A 15459-nucleotide genomic window follows, 5' to 3' on the forward strand; every position below is an offset into this window, starting at 1 on the left:
AAGCCACGATGCAACATCGTGACGATCAGCCAATCCCAGTATCTCAACCCAAGAGCCTAGACTGATCGTTTCTTTCTCGCAGATAGGACTGCGCGACAAATGCACGTTTCACGCGCTGTACGTAATTGTCAACTGCTATCGCAACTGCTCCATTTTTCGTTGAAACTAGGAGTTCCATATACATACTAGCATCTACAGACCATATATGCTGTCTTTGTCGAAGAACACAAGTACTGCTTCACTACCCCTCACGTTCACTACAGCATCTGTCCCAACCGCTTCAACAACCACGTTGCCCATCGGCTCACCCTGAGGAAATGATTGTCCAGCCCAAGATGTCAAGGAGCTATTCCCAGTGTTCACGAATAGTGCCGTCAATCTCTTTACACCTAAGCATCCGCCATCGGAACCCACAGCGCCCGATAGATCAACATGTACCGAGAAGTCTTCGGTCGAGTTAGCGTAGAAAGGCTTCATATTGACGAGTGCTAGCTTGGACAGGTGATCGTCGACGTAGAACGCATATGCAGAGAACGACTCTGGATCGACGCCAGCAGGTGGCTCGAGAGCGCGAACCCGAGTGTCAGGCACAGCAAAGGCCTCAGCCATGAATAGCTGCGCGAGGAAAGAGGGCAGAGTTCGTGCCGGTCCTCTCAACTCGGTGTCGCGAGGGTATAGCATTGAGTAAGTGCTGAAACCTGGACTACCGTTTGCACCAGGCGTGTTGAGCTGTTCGTCCGACTGGAGAGCAAGTGTAGCACCCTGGTGTAGATGCGTGGAACTGGCGTTCCTTGTCGCGTAGATTAGCTCGCTATCAATGACCCAGAGTGCTTGCGCAAATGTATCGGTAACGTTTGGTGCTCCAGAGCAAGAGACGGAGTTGAACTCGCCAATGTTCCAGTTGTTTCCGGCATCGAGAGCAGCGCGGGCAGACGGGTAGATTTCTTCATCGCAGTAGCGTGTGAGCTCGGTATGATTGAGGATGTTCTCGATGGTAGCCAATGCAGCGCGCTCTGGATCGCAGGTTGAAAAAGCATACGAGTGTATCGAATATATGCCGACCTGATCCTCTGAGTCGATGCCTGCTGGGATGAGTGCAGCAGGTCGAACTTCAAGTCCTGAGTCGTCGGTCGTGGCGGAAGATGCCCACCAGCGCTCTTGAGGAAGATCTGAACTGTTCAAAGCATCCAGCGCGGTATCGATACTAGCTGTGTAATGTTTCCATTGCTGCACATAGGCCGCCGTCGAGTCATTCCACCGACTCTCATCATAGTTGGTCGGCTCATTACCAAGCTCAAGGTACGCGACCTTGTCGGATTGATAGGTAAGCGATGCGACTGCGAGGCCTGTAGAGATTTCCAAACTCTGGTTTCCAAAATTGAGAGTTGAGATGAACCTGGTGCCATTGGGGAAATTACTCCAACTCTTGTAGTAGTCGGGTCCAACAGTGGTTCGCCATACGCCGCCTTCTGGACTAGTGGTACGCACCACGTCGCCACCGTCAGCGTCGAATATCATGCTGTCCATGGTAATGCCGCCAGGTCGGACGACAGGACTTCCACCATGCTCATGGATTCTGTTCAAAACACTGAAGGTAAGGTTGTTGGGAGTACTAGCATTGCCGAAGAATTCAACCCAGAAGGCAGGTTCGAAAGAGAACGAGGCAAAGGAGTTGCTATGTGGTATCGAAGCACCTTCTGCGGTCTTTGGTACGCTTAGGCATCCAGCTCCGGAGTGATCCGCCGTCGGGTATGCATAGACAACGGATGCTGCGAGGGAGATGGCGGCGACTCTGAGTGAGGTCATGATGGGAGTATTGAGCTCGTTGGTGGTTTATGGAGGTAGCCGTACCATCTTCTCACGGCTACTTGAGCTTCATATGCCATCAGAAGCTATGACAGAAAGCGTATCGACATCATCGTGCCTCTCTTGCTAGGCTAAAGCGGACGCGACTATTCCGACGGCCGCGAGATGTTCCATTGAGTTGTCGGAAAGGTTGCTGGAATGGTCCTAGAAGATGTGGGGAGGCTGTGGGGAATTGGCGGATCGCCGGGCTCGCTCCATAGCGGGGGCAAAAGTCGGGTTTAGCATGAAAGGGCTAAAACCATAGCACTAATCACCCGCTCATGGACCTGCGATACATCCTGATAGAGACCGAGTTCGCTGGTGCACAGGGATCTTCTATCCTGTTTTTTTCTTTAATTTGTCATTATTCAACCATGTTATCAGCTCGACTTTCTGAGTAGAATCACCAGGCAGCGGAGCATGGTAGACAGAGTCGAGAAGTGCGATTCTTGCTGTATCCATAGAACAGAAATGAAAAGCCGTGAATTGGTAACTGATATCGATCGGCTCGGGTTAGTACTATTTTGTACCCACGGCACCGTGCGGAACACCCGTCCTTCTCCGCATCATGACCTCACCCATTGCATTCCTCACCTCCTTCTCCTGATGCACCACATTCTGCACCATGTATTTCTTAAGTGCTTCTCTCAGCTCGCCCTTTGCCCTCTCGTTATCCCTATACGGCACGCTTTCCAGCTCCAGCAGTCTGTTCGCATCCTTATTGCTCTCGGCAACAAGCGCGCTGAGACGATCAAGCTGCTTGTGGCGAGTGTCTTCGGTATCGTCGTTGGCTTTTGCGGCATGTTGAGGGTCGCTTCGGTAAAGTGGCATGAGCAGACCGAGAAACTGCGTAAGGGATATCGCAGCTTTCTTCAATATGGTGATGATTTGAAAGGGTAGGTAAGGAAGACGGAGGTTGGTTCTCGCGACAAACGGGTTCAGGTATTTCGAGAGGAAGGTGGGGTAATCTGGACGAAGAGCGGTACGGATTTCGAAAGTCGCAACAGCGAGAAGTCCTAGATAGCGCCAGTAGGACCCGTCTGTTAGGAAGCCGAGGGCGTTTGCGCCTACTAGAATGATGAAGAGTACGCCGTAGGTGGTAGCGGTAGTGAGCAGGGCGCTGTCTGTGTAGTCCTTGATAGTCAGACAACTCTGGCACTGCGCAAAGATGCTTGGCCCGAAGCGGTCATACGCGAATCGCTTCACAGGATCCATTATGATGTCTTTGGCTCGCTTCAGATGAACATAGAAGTCATTTGCCCTCTCTCTATCCACGTTCGGCCCAATCTTATCTGGGTGGTATCGAATCGTCAGCCTCCTGAATCGCGTATTCAGTGCGCTCTCGTCGACGTCTAGTGGTACACCAAGGTCGTTGTATGCATTGCTAGAGCGCTGCAAGTTGAAGTCGACTTCGTAAATGGTGAAGGCGAAGTAAGCGGCGTAGATGGCGATCAAGATGTTGCGGCGGTGCTTTATGAAGCGCGGAGTGCCGGGCTGCGGTTTCGGGTCGCCAGCGCGAATGAAGATGCTGTAGAGAATGGACTGGGCCCATCCCGCTGCCTGTGTCGCGTTAGATATTGACGTGCCGCAGGTGTGAGGGCTAGCTTACGACGGGAATGAGAAACTGCCACACTAGGAAAGGACCCAGAGTGTCAAATGACACGTTCGATATCGCCATAGTGCTCGGTCACTGGCGTGGGAACATGAGGACGCAAGGTCGAAGTATCGAAGAGTGGAATGGAAGCCAAGTGTCATCGAGGCGCGCATTCGGAACGTTCCGAGCACTACCGAGGCACGTGCGTTCGCCGCAGCACCTTGAAGTCCCGACAGAACTACATGGTCTTATGAGGTGTGCCACACATACACAACAATTGTTTTGGTAGGATACATCTGATTTTGCGGAAATGTTGACTCATTGGGTGATTTGTATTGACTGATACAAAAAGCCTGACAACATTCAAGCACTATGGGTAAGGTTGCTCCCGTGTTATGACGGGTCACCTTCAACACTAGCAAAAAGAAGATTGCGCCTTCGACTTGAGACAGAAGTCTGTAATTAGCTCGGACTGTCAGGGAAGTTACACTTTGATATGCATGATGGCTTGCGATACCTATGTGATATCTCAAGGTTGAGTCCAGCGATCTCACACTCACCCACTCATCTACAACACGCACACAACCATTGTGCACGTCTCTTCACAGCCAGCGAAAGATACCATAAAGCCCGCGGACTCTTAGCAAAATGACCACTGCCAGCGATATCGACAAGTCCTTCACCAAGGCGTTGAACGAAGCAGGCGAACTCTACAACAACGACCGCCTGGACGAGTGTATCGAAAAGACCCGCGCCCTTCTCGCCGACGACGCTATACCACGATACCACCGTATGAAAGCGCTCCTCTTGTTGGCTTCAACACTGGGCAACTGGTTAGACGCGAGTAACTGTCACGCGGAGGCAGAGACGCTGTGGCGTGTGGTCAGGCGCTGGAACCCAGAGGGCGAGGACGCTGTGCTCGATAGGCACATGGACGATGTGCGCGAACATTTAGATGAAGTGGGTGCTGCTTTGGAACGGACTGAGCCTGAAGACTACTATCTCGAAGATGACGTGAATGATGAGGATGACGATAGCACGGCGCACGAGGTAAGCTCTGGCTAGAAGAAGTGCATGTGAGAGATATACTAACTTCATACCTCTCCTTCTGCAGGAGCAAGTGGCTGATGCGACTGCCGCCATGGAGACCCTTGAAATGACCGACAATCAGATGAAAGATTAACCGCTTGTCGGTGTCTCCGTTACCGAGGCTGCTGCGCTTACCGATGATGTTCCCGCTATCAAGATTGCTGCGCCTGGCGAAGGTAGAGGTGAGACTGCAGATGGTGCGGACCCTCAGGCTCCTCAGGGCCAAGGAGAAAAGGTATGCCCCGATCTTGGTTGAATGCCTGCTCCCCTGCTTCACTGCTACCTTACTCCCCTGCTTACTATATCGCAGTCTCGAAATCTGGCGCTGCGCATCGATGCTGGTCTTGCAAATGCTTAATCGTGGTGGTCGGCCTCACCTGCGCTGAGTCCGAACACGCCGGCATGGCAGCCGACTGGTACTTGTAAGCTTTCCTCTTCAAGCCCGCCTGCATCTAAGTAGGAGACATTGTACTGACGGTACATCAGGGCGTGCGCGTTCAAGGTTGGAGGAGACATAATGTAGTGAGAAAAGTCATAGATTTCTATGGTTGACGACATCTGTCGATCAATGGTATAAAGCGATGCTATGCGATTAGAAACAAAACGAAACTCGCGCATTCCTTAGACATGCGACGTAGCAAATTCCTCCATGCATCTCAAGCCTAGATGGGTGACGTTTGTGCGTCGGGTATAGTTCCTCCAGGCATTATGCATAACAAGTAAAGACTCAACGATACCGTAGCGCACACAGCGCGCTCATTCGCAATCATGTACGACCAGCGCTCGTATCTTCGTCTTGCAACATTTCAGATCTTACATCTGACCTCCGGCCTGAGGCATCAACTCCTCGTCTTGCTGACGCTTCTCCTTGAGCGAACCAGCAGCCGAGCGGTTCTCGACGTCGCTGTCGGAGAGGTCGTACTGGCGAACGGCTTCGGCGATCTGAGCCTCGTCCATCTTGGGGAGCTGCTTGGCGGCTTGCACGTAGCTCATCTTCTCGGTGTAACCCTTGGCGAAGATGAGGTCAATCTCCTCGAGGGAACGACCAGCAGTCTCAGGGTAGAAGAAGTAGATGACGGGGATGAAGGAGGCGTTCAGAGCAGCGAAGAGGAGGTAGGTTCCCCAACCGATGTTGGTGATCAAAACGGGGGTAATCATGACGATGAAGAAGTTCCAGAGCCCTATCAGAATGTCAGCAATTGTCTCGGATGTTTAATTATGCGGATGCACGAACAGTTATTAATGGTACTAATTCCCCTGTTAGCGTTGTCTTTCATGTAATGGATGCAGTAATAACTTACGAGAAAGCGTTGGCCTTCTGGCGGGTCTTGAGAGGGTTGATCTCGGCAGGGTACAACCACGGAAGCGGCAGCCATGTCACACCGAAGAACGCGATGTACAAGAACAGACCGACGGCGGCACCCTTGGCAGGTCCCTCGTTGTCCTCGTTCTGCACGCCACCGGGGAGCAGGCAGGCAAAGGTGATGATCATGGCAGTCATCTGGCCGACGGTACCAATGAGGTACAACTTTCTGCGGCCGACACGCTCAACGAAGTAGAAGGAGGTAGCGGCGAACATGGCGTAAACAACCATGTTGACACCTCCGAGAAGAAGGGCGAGGTTGTGGTCGGTGTTCAAGGCGCTCTGGCACAGAATGGGGAAGTAGTAGATGACAGCGTTGCAACCAGACAGTTGTTGCATGAATTGCGAGGAAGCACCGAGGATAGCACGACGGAAGTGCTGGGACTTGCCGCCGGTAAGGAGAGCCTTGGTAGGGACCTTGCCGCCACCACCAGATGCGCTGACTGCATCGCGAATGACTTGCATCTGCACAATGACCTCTTGGTCGTCGCGGGCAACACCGTTGAGACCAGCCAGTACAGTAGCGGCTTCGTCTTCGTGATGGTGGTTGAGAAGCCATCGAGGAGATTCGGGTAGCGAAATCATCATAACGATGACGATCATGGCGAAAACACACTGGAAAGCAATGGGGAATCTCCAGGTGAAGTCATCGGGACCGTAGAGACAGCCGTAGTCGATCCAGTAGGCGATGAGCGTACCAATGGCAACCATGGAACCCTCGATGCAAATAACTTTACCGCGGTTCTTGGCCTTGCAGCACCTAGAAATAGTCAGTAATTGTTTGAAAGAGCAGGTTTTGGCTCGACGTACTCAGCTTGGTAGGTAGGAATGGTAGAAGTGTTGATACCGTTTCCAACACCAGTAATGCATCGTCCGACAATGAACTGGGCGGTAGCGCCACTGTTGGGAGGAACGCAGGCGATCTGGATGATGACACCGATGATCATAACTCCGGCACCCAGGAAGATACTCTTGCGACGTCCGAGCTTGTCACCGAAGACGAAGACGAAGATGGCACCAAGCAGACAACCGACGGCATAGATGGAGACGACGAAACCCTCGTAGGTAGAGTCATCCTTGACTTCAGGGAACGCATCTTGGAAGGCGGGAGCAGAGATGATTCCACTCATGACACCCTGGTCATAACCGAAGAGTAGGAAGTCGGTAACAGCAACGATGGTGATGAGAACCTGGAGGGCCCTGCCGGACTTGCCCCAGTAGGTGGGAACACCATTTTCGGACTCCTTGATACGTGGCGGCATGGTTGCGTTGTATCGATGGAAACTGGAGAGTGAGGAGATGCTGGGGAGGAAAGATCCGTGGGGAGAGAGTAGAGCTTTAAATGATCATCGTCCGTTGCGTACAAGGGTGTTCGGCAGAAACGTGGTTACTGGTCGTCTACCCTCGGCCCACTAAAAGATACGCTACCAAGATTCCGACTGACGCGTGGAGAAAACTAGATAACGATTTTTTCCAACATCTTGGCCTTGGCTGGTGTAGCAGTATGCGAGCCTGAGGTGCGGGCGGTAGAGGCGCAAATAAACTGTGGATACAAAGGCGAACCTAACAGGGTCTGTTGGTGGAGCAAGCCATCTTGGGCCAATCTTGGAGAAGAGCGGAGGACGCTTGCAGTCCAACAAGCGCGCTCGGCACAGCATGTCTCTGCTCCTAGCCCGAGGTTACCTCCACATTACGTCATGTGCGCAGGGCTTGGGGTCAGCCTGGGGAAGACGCAGGTGAAACGATTGGTGAACGACGGGTTCGCCAGTCAGCACAGAAGGCTGGAAGAAGTTTCTTCGCCGCCTACGCCACCCGCAACCGCCTGTCAAAATCTACGGTACGCATGTCAAGATGATGCAGGAACTTCGTCGACGACTAGGACACCGGTGTAGGTCGAAGGCACCATCTCGGGCTACATGCCGCCGTGTACGGATAGCGTGCTAATTCCTCCCATAAGGCACGGTTTCAGTCTCAACAAGAGGGCGCTTGACGTCATGCACCGGCGACTCGCGTCCGTCCCCATGCAGGGTCTGACCAACCGTGCGCATGCGGCTCTGCAGCCTTTGCAGCTTGGCCGATGATCTTAACTAATAGAGACTGCAGTTGGTGGAGCTTGAACACGCCATGCGCTGCAACGGTGACGATGGTTGCTGTGATGGTCGATGGTCGGCTGTACTTCCTGGGATGGAGTGCAGCAACGTCGGGCGGCACTGCCGGCCGGGAGACGATTCGGCGCACGTGATAGCGGCATCTCAAGACATTCAGATTAAGTTGCTATACAGCCGAGGATTTGCCCAGGCTTTCGGGAGCGCACTTGGTTTGCTGACACTCCTCCTACATATTCTCGCCGTGCGGTCGATCAGCTTGGTCGCGCCGTGGATGCTGCTCGGCAGGCGCGGTCGCGCTTTCTGCCATGGCGGGACAAATTGCCAATGCATGCTTGGTAGTCGGGAGAGGCTCGTGTGGAGTTCACAAGCCTAGCGTGGGGATGAGGCTGACATGTGTGCATTGTCTTGCAGATCTCGGGCCTTCCTGTTTCGGGACATCCGGGCGCATTTCACTGACCCAGCTCCTTTCTCGTCACGCAGGCAGGAGTAGACAGCGGCACCAACACCACCGAAAGCAGTCCTCGCAGCCTACGAAAGTGCTCCATACCGTCAAGTCTACCCCAGGATCCAGCTAAACTGCGCCGATCTCTCCAGTACCCCATCAATCCGCCCCAAATTATGCTCCCGCAAGCATTCCACATGCCGGAAAAGACGGCTCTCATATCGTGTGCTAAAACACACCAAACGCCCCAACGACGTGGTAACTCCACATATAACAGCCAACCCTAATTTTATGTCGCTTTTAGGGCCTACTATTACGTGTCTAAGTAAGCCTTAGCTTTAGTATTTCTTAACTATAGAAATTTAGAAAAATCTTAACTTAATAACTAAAGTATACTATAGTTATATACTACTAGTACTTAAAAAAATAAAATAAAACTTTATAAATACTATATTATTTCTTTTTTACTTACTTATATATAAAACTCTAAAATAGTAGCGTAATTAAAGCTTTATACTTACTTAATACTATTAAAACTTAGCTTTAATAAATATAAACTATTTATTATCTTTAACTTTTTTAAAAAAAAGTTCTTTAACTATGTTACTAAGTATAAGTTTACTATTAGCTAAAAGTATACTACTAAGCTATAAGTAATTACTATATATAAAGTTATAGCTATTTATATCTTTAATAATACTAATAATATTATTAAGTACTTTATACTTATAAAGCTAAAAGCTTTTAAATAATTTTATAATAAATTTCTTACTAATAATACTACTACTAATAATAAAAAGGCTATTAAAATACTTATAAATAATCTTTAAAGAAAAGTATAAAAATAAGTAAAATATATTTTAGTTTTAGTTTAAAGTAAGTAAGAAGAATAAGATTAAGTAGACTAGTAATTAATAAGCTTATAGGTATATACTGTAACATCTTCCGCAGCGTAACATTAGGCTTTAGGGCCTACTACACCGCACTCTCGCTTAAGTCCCTGCCAAGCGGCACACACTCTAGTCTGTCACCGGAACCGCCGTCTAATGTCGGGGTCTCCGCTTTATGCAAATGCCGTATTGATAATCACACTGATAATCACACTCCACTTTTCCATCACTCCCTCCAACGCAGGGTCGCTCCAAAATCCGCCAATTACTGTTGAATATGCATCATCATCGTGACGGACCTCCACCGAGTTGCTGTTTTGATCCCACTTGGTTACCATCGTCGACCCCATTGCCAGGACTCTGGGACTGGGGAAAACGGCGGAGATCAAATTCAAGAACGTTTTGCTACGATCCCTAGCTCTTGCGTCTCGGTTCGATGCGAAGGTCATGGTTGACAGATCCACTGTATTTCAGCCGCATAAAGGCGTCCTACTGCCCCGACTGATTCGACCTCCGACTTGCCATCGGAGCGACTTAGTCAACCCGATCCCAAGACCTAACCTCCGTACCAAGGATGCTGCCAATGTCCGATGAATCCATCCGACGTCCCAAGATAGTGTGGGGATCCCACCATCTCCAGGATCTACTCCTCCTCAACAGTCATGTGTCCCACCATCGCTAAAGTCACCAGGTCCCTCGTGCATTGCCCAGGTCGTCGCCAATGCTAGTCGCAGAACAGCGGGCCCACGGACGGACTAGAGTTGGGTCTGGGGGCCTTTCATCTCTGGAGTCGGTCGTCAGTCGTTTCCCCGTCTAATGAACCGAGGCGGCTCCTCGGTGTAGCTGGCCTGTCTCTGTTTACCCCTGGAAGAACACCCCTTCTGGGTCTACGGATTTCCAAGGTTGCTCGTATTTCCCATTTACTTCATTCTACCTGCGAAGTCCTTTCTTCCTTGACTTTACGCCAGGCCACTCTCTTTGTTCTCGAGATTGCACGGCAGGAGCATATTCGAGCTGTTTGCATTTCCAGTGCGATAACGGGTACTTCTGGAGTGATTAATTTCCGTCCTTCTGTTTGAGTTTTCGTACTGTGCCAGCTGGAACTTGCGAGCAAACGAGCCGTAGCACTCTCATCACGGGCGGGCGGTATCTTCGAGGCTTTTGAGTGTAGCGGCATGTCATTCAGCACCATTCGCGTGGACCACGCATGAGGCTCATCAAGACGTGACCTCGGGCTAGCTGTCAGAAGAGTGATACTGTTATGATGGCCGACCGCAATTACCAGTAACGCATTGTCCAGTAGATTAGAATAGTATGACCACCACCAGAGGTGTTCATTACACATTGCTACCGTATTGATGGAAATAGTTTCAGAGATGGAGTCGGCAAGCTCGCCGCACGATGAGGCATGCGCGCACGGATCACGTCATGTGTTAGCGTGTCTTTCGACGCGTCGCCGGCACGTAAGCACTCCACTCCCACGACCTCAACACCGCAACTGGCATATTGCATCTCACCCGTGGAAGATCTACAGCAATAACCCTCTGAAGGCTTCGGTCGCACATCATTTTGATTCACCCGGGAGATCCTCGTCCGTAATTGCGCAGCTCCATTGGGCGACTAGACACAATCGCACTGCGTGCCCTGGGTTTGACCGCTACCCAACGATACCATCTCGGCTTAGTAAACATCATTCGCTCTCATCACCATGGCGCGCAGAATGTCCCCAGAAGAGTACCAGGCGATTGGTCGCAGCTACTATAAGCTGAAACAATACGAGAAAGCCTTGGAAACTTTTTCGAAAGGTATCGAGGCTTGTCCGACCGCGGATCTGTACGATCATCGGGCTGCGACGTACGACAAGCTTGGAAACCTCAACGCCGCCGTCAAAGATGGCAGAGAGATGATCAGACTGAACAAGAAAGATGTTAAAGGTTACTTGCGCACAGCGAGTATTCTGGAGAAGTTGGAGAAACCTGAGACCGCGCTCGGGATTTACAAGTATGGAATGAAGAATGTGCCACCTAGCGACAAGAACTTCAAGGTATGTGATGTATTGTTTGTCCTGTTATGAGGACACATCTTCCACTCTGTCTTTTGCATGGATTACTGACTGGCGACAGCTCTTGCAACAACTCCACGACAAGTCCACTCGAAAACTATCACCTGCATCGGCCATCGATCCATTCACAGTTCTGCCCGCTGAGCTAGCAGAAATGGTACTAGAGTATTGCTCCTTCCGCCACATGGTCAACTGTATGCGCGTCAGCAAGGGATGGAGGGACTATCTCTCCAAGTTACCTAAGCTTTGGATGCATCTCGATCTCTCCGGCGCCCGCAGACCAGTCCCTCGTTCTTTCGTCAATACAGCCTTCAAGCGCTCGGAATACCGAATGACGCGCGTCACGATCCATCGTTTCGAACACATGGACGTACTGAAGAATCTTGCGAAAGCAGCGAAGGATCTTACAGAACTAGAGCTCATCTCCTTGCCACACACCATGTCAGCCACGTTGATTGACATTGTCAAAAGCGCTCCAAAGCTGAAGATGTTCACGATACATCCAGAGATCACGCAAGATACTGCAGTGCAGATAATGCATGCGAGGCCTGTACTGGAACACGTGGTCTTCGGCGCCTTGAGGCCTGCCGGAGCCGTCACTAACTGGGCAACTTCATTTGGGAATCTCCGCACACTCGGCATGCATTGGTCGTCCCCCGTCTCGACGGTCAATCTCAGGCTACACGAGCTCCTGGCTCGAACGCCATGTCTTGAATCCTTAGCACTCTCCACCGTGGAACATTTTGACTCTCCACAAGGATGGCCCAGAGACGAAGCTCAATTACCACAACTGAAAAGCCTGGCGCTGAAGCGGATGGACCTCCTGCATTTTCCTCTTCTGCCACCCACGCTACAGAGACTGGTCATGGAAAACGACGGTGGTGGATTGAACCTACAGCAAAGCCCGTTCTTGCACCAGAGCTGTGTCCCAGAGCTCACACACCTAGCCATATCTGGCTTCAAAGGTCTGGAGCCAGAAACACTAGGAAACCTACTAGACATCTGTTTCCACGAAAGTGAAACGGCAACATGCTCAACACGAAAACCTTTGCAATCGTTAACCCTGCACGGCCTAATCGATAGTATTTCAGATGACATGTTCGGAACCGGGCCTGATGCGCGAACGGAGTCCATATTCGGCTTTTCCCCACGCGTCCTCACGCCAGCGTTGGAGCACTTGGATATTGCCACAACGCTCTGCAATGATGATGAGATTGAGAGACTCCTCATGTACCCGACGGGACTCAAGACAATCGACCTTTCTCACACCCACATTACTGGGGCGTCCATCAAGATGCTGGCAGACAAACTTCCGAAGCTGACGAGTATCAAGGCGAATCAGTGTGCTAACATCAATGGGCGCGATGCGATCAACTACGCGGAGCGCAAGGGGATATCAGTGAGTTGCCAGATGGCTGAGCAGAAGGGCGGACGAAGGCTTCGCTACGGATAGTTTGCCATGCGCCTGAAGTTGTCGACAGGCATTCTGTTTTGGAAGATCAAGGCGGTGTTAGATCGGAATTCACAGAAGAGACGCCAGACAATGATAGCAAAGGGAACATTTCGTAGCATCTATGTAGCGGTATAATACGGGGGTGCAATCATGTAATCGTGAGTGCCATCAAAAGGGGACCATTAGCTGAACGCCAGCGCCGAAGTCCTTGCGCGCCCACGCAATGCATTTATCAAATCCAACCAAACTCCTCCCAATTACCGTTCGAAATACCAACGCCGCGCCAATATGCTTGTGCAGTAGCAGAGCAAGGAGTAAAGTCACAAAAAGGGTAGCTCAACCGCTGAATTAGTTGACATCCATGCCATCATCCTCCACTTCGTCCTCTCCGTCGTCCTCGCCTGCCGTGAGGACGCCTGCGCTACCCAAACTGCGTTTGCGGTTGCTACCACCAAAAGAGCGACCAGTGATTTGGCTAAGGAGATCCAGATCCTCTCCACCAACGATGCGCGCTTCTGGAGTAGCCTCACAGCTGAGCTCGATCAAGCTCGCCGGACTGAGGCTACGGTAGCCCGCTGTGCGGACAACCCTACCAAAGTTCTGCATGCAGAATGTAGCAGCTCGCTGCTTGAGCCAGTCCTCTCCAGCAGTAGCAGCACGCTCCCAGATTATGGCTGCGTGCTCAATGTCGAGCTCCCGACCCAAGCGGTTGACACAAAGTAGGCGGAGACGGGGCATGTCGTAGATGTTGGACATGACAAGCATGCCTGCTACGTCGTTCAGGCTGGGTCCATTCTGCGGGTTTGGCGCAATGCTATCAGTATACAGATAAAACAGGAACGCCCGAACTGCTGAGTATGGTTCGGGAATGTGCATCTTCTTCGAGTGGAACTCTGCCATCTGAGCACTCCATAGACGGGCGAAATGGGGCCAGCGAGCGTGGAGAATGAGCTTGTGAACGTGAATCGGCCGCGATACAGGACTCACGATTGTTGACGAACCGTTGGGGTCTGGAACTGCAACATCCACGTAGTCATCATCATCGGGATCGGCCGTGATGATGAAGTCTGCGCCACTACCGCTCTCGGGTGGCTGATCGAAAGTCAAGGAAAGATCCGCACCAATACCGGTCAGGTGCGAAGAAACATTCGCATCGGAAGAAGGCATCATCTTTGAGCGCGTGTCGGAGGCCAGCTCGTTGCCCAGGATGCCATACTTCCGAAGATCGATGGCGAGGACATCACTTAGATACTCGCCGTTGTGGTTCCCATCATTCGCCGACTCGATCGGGCTGCCTAAAAGCCAGGCATGTGTTCCTTCGGGGTTTGTTGTGCAGTAGTGCCAGCGGTAGTTGGGGCTGTAAAGGTCCTTCCCGTCGGCGAGCTTCTGCCATCGCAGTGTATCTAGCTCCAGACTGGACAAACTAGTCTCGCAGCTCAACTCCGCCGGGGTGACGAAATCGAGCATGCAACCGGATGAAAAGATGTGGAAATGCGTGCCCGCCGCTTGAGATGGTAGGTTCGGACTGGAGTGGAACTTGAGAGAAGAAATGGAGCCAGGCGCAACGTAGGGTGAGCGACTTGAACCCATGCCATGATATGACTGAACGCTCGAGTTTGCAGTATAACCGGTGCTTCCGGTCGCGAGTTGACCAGACGCTGGTACAGGGTAGCGATGTCGGGACGAGATGAGTTGCCGGTCGCCTGTTCCATACTTCATGGCGTGGTCGAACTCTGGGCTGCCGCGGAGATCGAGCCACCAGATCTCATTGCTCTTCTCCATCTCGTCGTTGATGCCACCAAAGATCCAGATGCGACCGTTCCAGATCCAGCTGGCGTGATCGTAACGAGGAACGAACCTCCATGTCCGGGACCAGGTCCACGTCTTGAGGTCGAGATAGCAGATGTCGTCTAGTACACTGTCGTGCCCAGTCTGACCACCGCTGATGTATAGCTTATCGTCGTATATGACGGCCGAATGCCGAGCGCGACCGCGAGGTATTGGGCCATGGAGTTCGGGCTGCGTCCAGTGGGCGGTCTTCAGGTCGAATACGATGACGTCGGCGAGGTGTTGACGGTGCTCATTCTCACCACCGAAGACCAGCAGTTTGCTGCCTTGCCAGAGACATGCAGTGTGTCCTAAAGCGTTATGTTAGTTGCGACGGGAGTAGCATTGGTGATAGAGCGGTGAGCACGTACCCATTCGTACGCCCGGAATGTCTCCGTAGTTGTCGACCAGATTCCATTGTCGAGTGACGAGGTTGAGGCGAAGGACGTGGTTGTACACCTCGTCGGTATACTGGTCGAAGCCTCCAAAGGCGTATATCTGATCATCGCCGACATATGTGACAGAGGCATTGACCAGGCAGGCGGGCTTGGCGCCGATTGTCGAAATCATTTTCGGTTTGTAGCCTTCAACGGCTGATCTGCGGCTCCGGACGGGGCTCGCAGACATGAGGAAAGTGTTGTTGGCAGAGCTGGCGGATCCCGGCGTGTTGGAGTGGGAGTGGCTGGGCGAGGGTGTAGAGGTGACGGCGGGGTTGAGGATGTTGGACGGGAAAGCGGATCGAGCGGATGTTTGTGCCATGGATAGTGAGCGGTGAATAGCGTAGTC

General features: G+C 51.7%; 5 protein-coding genes across 5 annotated transcripts; 2 read left to right on the forward strand and 3 right to left on the reverse strand.

The window, feature by feature from the left end:
• Window positions 1-2364: 2364 nt before the first annotated feature.
• Window positions 2365-3523, reverse strand: J4E79_009857 (uncharacterized protein; the record flags this gene model as incomplete). The annotated part of the gene is made up of 2 exons (XM_049358698.1): window positions 2365-3405; window positions 3455-3523. The coding sequence occupies 2 exons, from the start codon at window positions 3521-3523 to the stop codon at window positions 2365-2367; spliced, it is 1110 nt and encodes a 369-aa protein (XP_049206801.1).
• Window positions 3524-4087: 564 nt separating this feature from the next.
• J4E79_009858 (uncharacterized protein) lies at window positions 4088-4622 on the forward strand (the record flags this gene model as incomplete). Its single annotated transcript, XM_049358699.1, has 2 exons — window positions 4088-4489; window positions 4554-4622. The coding sequence occupies 2 exons, from the start codon at window positions 4088-4090 to the stop codon at window positions 4620-4622; spliced, it is 471 nt and encodes a 156-aa protein (XP_049206802.1).
• A 719-nt stretch (window positions 4623-5341) lies between these two features.
• J4E79_009859 (uncharacterized protein) lies at window positions 5342-7153 on the reverse strand (the record flags this gene model as incomplete). Its single annotated transcript, XM_049358700.1, has 4 exons — window positions 5342-5709; window positions 5763-5785; window positions 5830-6651; window positions 6702-7153. 4 exons carry the CDS (start codon window positions 7151-7153, stop codon window positions 5342-5344), a joined length of 1665 nt encoding a protein of 554 aa, XP_049206803.1.
• A 3886-nt stretch (window positions 7154-11039) lies between these two features.
• On the forward strand, window positions 11040-12846 carry J4E79_009860 (uncharacterized protein; the record flags this gene model as incomplete). The annotated part of the gene is made up of 2 exons (XM_049358701.1): window positions 11040-11375; window positions 11455-12846. The coding sequence occupies 2 exons, from the start codon at window positions 11040-11042 to the stop codon at window positions 12844-12846; spliced, it is 1728 nt and encodes a 575-aa protein (XP_049206804.1).
• Window positions 12847-13194: 348 nt separating this feature from the next.
• J4E79_009861 (uncharacterized protein) lies at window positions 13195-15432 on the reverse strand (the record flags this gene model as incomplete). Its single annotated transcript, XM_049358702.1, has 2 exons — window positions 13195-14984; window positions 15045-15432. The coding sequence occupies 2 exons, from the start codon at window positions 15430-15432 to the stop codon at window positions 13195-13197; spliced, it is 2178 nt and encodes a 725-aa protein (XP_049206805.1).
• Between the last annotated feature and the right edge of the window lie 27 nt (window positions 15433-15459).

Source organism: Alternaria viburni, assembly GCF_023758015.1.
Source record: "Alternaria viburni strain BMP 2772 chromosome Unknown scaffold_27, whole genome shotgun sequence".
NCBI lineage: Eukaryota > Fungi > Ascomycota > Dothideomycetes > Pleosporales > Pleosporaceae > Alternaria > Alternaria viburni.